This window comes from Nestor notabilis, unplaced genomic scaffold, assembly GCF_000696875.1.
Source record: "Nestor notabilis isolate BGI_N333 unplaced genomic scaffold, ASM69687v1 scaffold5557, whole genome shotgun sequence".
Classification (NCBI taxonomy): domain Eukaryota; kingdom Metazoa; phylum Chordata; class Aves; order Psittaciformes; family Psittacidae; genus Nestor; species Nestor notabilis.
In genome coordinates, this window is record NW_009936827.1 from 194,029 (window position 1) to 200,414 (window position 6,386).

Consider the following 6,386-nt stretch of genomic DNA (forward strand, 5'->3'; position numbering starts at 1 on the left):
TTCACTTTGGTGTAAAGTTAAATTCCTTTTACAGAAGAAGTGGAAGCTTGCACTCTTCACGATTTCTCAAAGGTTCACTGTTTAGACATTAGCAAGAGTTTTTTCCAAGGCCTGCCCAAATCTTTTTTATCTAATGGCTTAAGAGTAGTCCAATTCAGTCTCTTCTGTCAGCTTTTAAACTCCTAATGCTAAGAGATTCAACTGAAAGTACTGAAACTGTTCAGTGGAAATAAGAGGCAAGGGAAACAAGATTGATGTTGGACACATCTCCATTCCAACTGTAAGAGAAATAACCTAAAAGAATAAGCTTTTTGCCATTTGCTGTGAAGAGGTACATGAGAGTCCTTCCTGCGTGTCTTATGCAAAGGAGTGCTAAGACAGTGTAATAGAACTCAACATAATAAATTTCTAATTCAGCTTTAAATTGAATGATCTTTGGAGCCATTAGTTTTAAGGTTAATTGTGACAGTTACCTGCAATGGTTAACAATGCAGATGCGTAAACCTGAGGTTTTAGAAGCTGGATTCTCTCTCATAATTGTTTCAAGGAGGACAAGGAATTAACCCACCTTGAAAATTTCAGACTACCTGAATAAATATCTGAAATGTATTTAAAGAGAGAAAGCCTTTTAAAAATACATTTTTCTACTTTTCTGCAAGTGACAAAATACATTGTTAAATTAAAACCAGCTGGAAAATGGTTATTAAAGTAATATCTAAACTTATTAAAGAAATATCTAAAAAGTCATAAGTATAAAACATCCAAGTGGTTGCTAACTACTTTTTCTTGAGTAACTAAGGGTAACCCCGACTTGGTTCTAGAAAGCAAGGAGGATCAGTGGTAGAAGTGGGCTCTTTTGTATATCTGTCAATTGAATTTTAATTTCCCCTTGAATAAAAGAATGCAGTAGCCCAGTATGACACAGTATTTTAAAAAAAGGAAGAAGGTATCTATGATTTTGTAGGATGTGAGTAGGAGCACTTCAGGGTCTCCGCACAGGAAACAATGGTCCAAATGTCCTAGTAAGCAATAACGCTTGAAGCAGAGGACCAGATACTCAGAGTTTTATCGAAGGGCTTTATACTGCAAATAGGTAATAGCAGGCTATCAATTTTCTTTACTTGTAAAACTGAAACTATCCTGACTGAATTATTTTGATAGCTCCTTTGGATGGGAGGATACAACTCTATTTGTATTTGCATGAAAATGAATTTATATTCATTATTTTTTTTGGAACCAAATTAGGAATAGAGTTATTTGTCCCATAGCTGTCCTGTACAACTAATAGTGCTCTTAACATTTCAGCTATTTTCCCATTTTAACCCTCATGAAAAGCGTCATGGGAGAATAATTCACCCTTTTTATTATTTCCTGAAAAAGTAAAAAAATAAAAAAAAAAATAAAGAGATTAGATTAAAAAAAATATATGGTCTTATGAAGTGGCTGAGTGCCTTATGCAATGTTCCTGGATACTAGCTAGTAAGCACAATCCTCTCTGAAATGGAATAAGCAGAAGTAGGCCTAAAGGAATTATAACAAACTGCTGTCATCACCGTGCAAATTAACTGCACGTTCATCTTTTAGCCAGCAGTGCTTGACCAGATTTTGGTCAACCTCCACAGCCACTTACACTACTGATATACTTGCTGCTTATAGTGAGTAAAGTTATCTCAGTGGAAGCTGCGGAAAGCAGTACATTAAGAAATGTTAAACAGACACATTCCCTAATTAACTGAATTTCCACAACTGGTTTTTCATAACCTATTTGTTATGTGCTCTCACAGTTAGTAACTTTATTTTTTTTTCTTTCCTTAAAGTAATTGTAACAATGTTCTCCACCACAGCTGTCTACCTACATACTAATACTATCATCCAATTGCTATAACAATCTCTGGCAAATCTTAGCTACAATATATTCCTCAACTTCTTACTAGTAACACACTGACAAAGGGTGAAACTGCAATTCATGACAGAGAATTCAAATGAAAGGGTCCTTCAGAACTTCTGAAATACTCATCCACTCTACAGTACACTGAAAACAGCCTGTGAGACCACTTCAATGTATACAACTATCTTTTTTTTGCTGCTGTATTTTGTTGATGCTGAATAACAGAACTGTTTCTTTTGCATAATAGAAATAAAAAGAAGGGCAATGGTGGGTCTAGATATAAGTATATGCGTAAATTTCACTTACACAGAGTTCTCAGGTGCATTAACAGCCACCTTGTACCCACGCAACAGAAATCCTAAACAGATCTTAACTGATAACTCAATATTTGATCTCACATTCAACTGAGGAGCTAGGACAGAGTTCCAAACTACAGCATGGGCACTACTTCTTTTCCTGAGTAAAGGTAAAGAAACAGCTGGAACACTATAAACCAAGACATAAGTGTCTTTAAAAAATCATGTTGCCTTATGTCTTGTTCTAATTTTACAAGTAGAAGTGTTATCACTATTTTGATTAGTGTGTTTTGTGCTTCATCATCACCTGCTCTTTTAAAATCAAAAAGTTAAATCAGTGTTCCTCTAAACAGTGCAGTATTTATGCTACTCAGAGCTAAAATAAAGAAGGCTTGCAATGCAAACACAAAAGATGTTTGCTTGCAGTGCAAACCCAAAGATTCTGTTTAAATGAATTAACTTGCTTGTAAGAGAGTATTATTTTTCTGAACAGAAAAATCCTAGCAGTGTATCAGCTGCGACTGGCAATGAGATTAAAACAAAAGATCACACACTTCACTGGTGACACATTCTCTTAATTTGTTTTTACGCATTCCTATGGGCTGGGCCAATCATGATTCTGGATTTGTCACATTAACACCTACAAGCATTGATAATTTATATGTGAAACATTTAGGTGTTAATTTTTTAGCTGTTACACCAGCTTAATGGCACAAGTACTGCTATGAACTGTAGTGAAGCAGACTAAGTCTTTAATTCCTAGTACCTGTTAAAAAAAAAAAAGTCAACAGCACTTTTATTGCACGTAAATGACATCTGAAATTAGCACCAGTGTCTGAAAGTTACTTTCTGATTGGCTTATCTTGTAGTATGGTTTGCACAGACACAACTTCACAGTTCTTGCTGAAAACCAAGTCACAGAATTCAAACTGAAGACCCAAAGTTTTCTGTGTAGGCATGGCAAATTTGTCTGACACTGAATGTTTACACCACATATTTAAATATGAAGTGAGATTACCTTCTTCAATTGAGTTTCCATCTTCAAACATTCTTCCTTTTTCTGTTCCAATGCAATTTCCAGTGTCTTGAGTCTGGAATCTTTCTTCAGTCCTGATGAAGCTAAGGATGAAGCATGTTCCTTCAGATCCAGTAAGGATGACTAAAATAAAAGATGTAAAATAACTATCAAGTAAATACTCTTTATGTGCAATAGCTAGTTTCTTTTTTAGCTTTATTTTCTTCCTGTCCCTTCACACTGTTCGGGTCCCAACTTAGAACAATGTATTCTGTCAGGATGTTCATGACACTGATTTAAGACAGCTTAATTCAGGTTTTCAGGATCAGAATAAAACCTCATGTAAATTAGTTTCAAAATCATTTTTAAAGATTTGTAAACGGGAATTTGCATTTCATGTTTCAGTCATGGTTAAGAAAAATTGGTTTTAATTAAAATGCTATTTAAAAATCATATATGCATATCAGATTCGGCTGCTGTATCTAAAACTGATGGTGTTCAAAGCTTTTCTGTATACCACTGGTATGAGGTGAAACCGATCCATGCTACCTATCACCAAAAGAGATCTCAACTTCCTGTTTTGTGAACCATTTTTATGTCACTTTTTTCCTGTCAAATGTTGCCTTTCTAGCAGACAAAATCTTAGCACTTCCTGGATGAGTTTTGGTGGGGTTTTTTGTATGGCTCTACTTCAACTGAGTTTTGAAAAAGATAGTAAGTAAACTTGAATGTTACAATTCCAAGAGAGGAACGGAGAATGTTTATATTTCTCTAATGTAATTAGGTTAATTTCTCTAACAAACTGTCTCATTACCAACAAGCAATTTAATTATCAAAACAGAACACTTCTCAGAGTTGAATGAGCTAGCTGTATTGTCTGCATAAAGGAATAAACATTATCTGCATACTTTTAGCACCTCCAGCTTTGATCAGCCTCTGTCCTTTCCTCCCTGTATTTAGACAGGAACAAGCTTGTTCTCTGCCTTCAGCTGTCTATAAGCAGAGCTCCAGTAAATGATATCAATGACCATCACTCATTTGCTACTACTATGATTAACTGCTGCAAAGGGGACTGTGTGCTACCCATAAACAGGTAGTTCTGAAATACTTATGCTTGGAAAAATTCTCAAACAATCCATTTTATCAGATAAATTTGTTGAAGGACCATTACTATGAAGGAATGGTTTTCTTCACCTCAAATCTAATACAACAAACAATTCTAACACAATAGATTCATTCTGCTGGTCAACCTCTTTCTCTGTGAGATCTCCTTGTAAAATGCTGACTTTCTCTTTCAGGTCCTTAATGTCTTTTTTGTAGTTGTCGATCTCTTCCTGTTTTTCTCGTTCATCTCTGTCACGCTGCTCCTTTAGGCGCTCAATGGTCCTTTCCTAAGAAAAGAAAGCGCTCCATGAAAAAAAAAACCCCTTTTATTAAGTTCAACATCTGAAAGTTCTTATCACAACACTTCTTACACACTGTAGATGTGGAGGAGCGTAGGATATCACAGAATGGTTAGGGCTGGAAAGGACCTTAAGATCATCTAGTTCCAACCCCCTTGCCATGGGCAGGAACACCGCCCACTAGACCACTGCCATTTTCTATTTTTTTGAATGGTTGTAAAACAGATCCTAAAAAGGAGGAAACTTGAGAAATCTATGGATTTACTGCTAAGAAATACCAGGCTTTCTGTATCTCTGAAAGCTCACTGTACTGTTACAGTCCAACACAATTTATCTTGTTCTGGTAATCAAAATTAACATAGACCAGGATACATTATATATTGCTTCCTTCCTTACTTAAATCTTGTTTTTCCAAAATGTACAGTTAAGTCTGTGGTCCTGCTGAGAGGAAGGGCTGTACTGCATATGTGACACCGGGATCAATATACAGTAAGAAAGGGAAGCAAAATAACTTTCAAGTAGATCAGGTATCAATAGAGCTTTGGTTATCTTGGAATCTGAAGGGATGCAAGTGAATTCCCCAATGTCTGGAAGGCTTTACTATAGGTTTATATTTATAGAATCTGACGGACTAAAAGAGCTGTAACCCTGGTTCTCTGGGAATCAAGAAAAAATGCACAGTAAATTCAAAAGGTTGCCTCACTAAAACAGAATAGGCAAGGCTATTCCTTCAGTCAGCTGTCTCCTGAGAATTGGGTAAGCATAACGAAATGTTAGTTATCAGGATAACTATTCATTTTGATTCAATATTGTGAATTAAAACTCCATTTCACACAACAAAACTTGAAAAATAAAATTACTATTAAAATATCTGAGCAAAGAAGAAGGAAGGCAGGCACAAAGGTAGGCAGGAAAGAAAGATCAAAAAGCAGAAGAATACACAGTTGAAATGTAAGGCATTCCACAATCACACCAAAGATACACCATGAAAAGAGACAACTGTGAGAACACAGAGTTCTTTCACCACCACACAAAATGATGACAAGTAGCTAATGATCAAGGCAATAGGTTGTGGTTCAGCTCTGCCTTCCTGCCCTCCTCATGGTACCAGGGGATGGAGGAGTACCCCGACCTGGCTCTACGGATATCCTGCAGTGCCCTCTAGTGAGGGACCCACGCTACAGCCTCCACACACTCATCCCTCCTCCCTTCGTATTAGAGATGTCTTGTACACAGAGTCCAGGAAACACGGAAAAGCCAGGTTTCGAGAGGTTATTAGTAGAAGAAGCTTCTGAAAGAAAAGGCTTAGGCTTTCCGTACTCACTTTTTCTGCAAGTGCTTCTTCCAGCGTAGTCAAGGCAGTGTCGGTATTTGTGGTGTCAGCCTGCAAGGATTTCACTCGATCCTTTAAGCTGCTCATTTGCTTCTCCTTGTCTCTTAACTGCTCTTGTAGATTTTCAATCTTAAAAAGCAGGAATAAATTTTAAGACAACAGCAAGCAAAAGCATATAAAATCATTTTGGGAGTGTATTAAAGCAAAGGAATTGAGCAAAGGCCTAGTTCCTGTAATCCTACATCAAACCATCAAGCTATGCAACCAAGCCCATCAAACATTAACAAGGAATCAGTAACCTTTCTGATAATCAGGAAAGAATTCAGAGCAAGAAAGTCTAAATAATATGCACAAGACCAACAGAAAGGAAGAGTATTATTCCTCATTTCTAAGGATGCTGGGCACTGTGTGACTGATGGATGATCAATGCATTAACAACATGAAAGGAAAA

The 6,386-nt window shown here is 36.5% G+C and overlaps 1 protein-coding gene across 1 annotated transcript in view; it reads right to left on the reverse strand.

Annotated features, from left to right (window-relative positions):
- The window catches only part of LOC104408822 (ELKS/Rab6-interacting/CAST family member 1), a gene marked incomplete at its 5' end in the record, with an annotated part of 177,792 nt that extends 171,728 nt beyond the window's left edge, over nucleotides 1-6,064 (reverse strand). The window contains 3 exons of the mRNA XM_010018544.1: nucleotides 3,203-3,343; nucleotides 4,450-4,590; nucleotides 5,927-6,064. Of these exons, the coding sequence (XP_010016846.1) occupies nucleotides 3,203-3,343; nucleotides 4,450-4,590; nucleotides 5,927-6,064 (420 nt within the window). The remainder of the gene's footprint in view (nucleotides 1-3,202; nucleotides 3,344-4,449; nucleotides 4,591-5,926) is intronic.
- Between the last annotated feature and the right edge of the window lie 322 nt (nucleotides 6,065-6,386).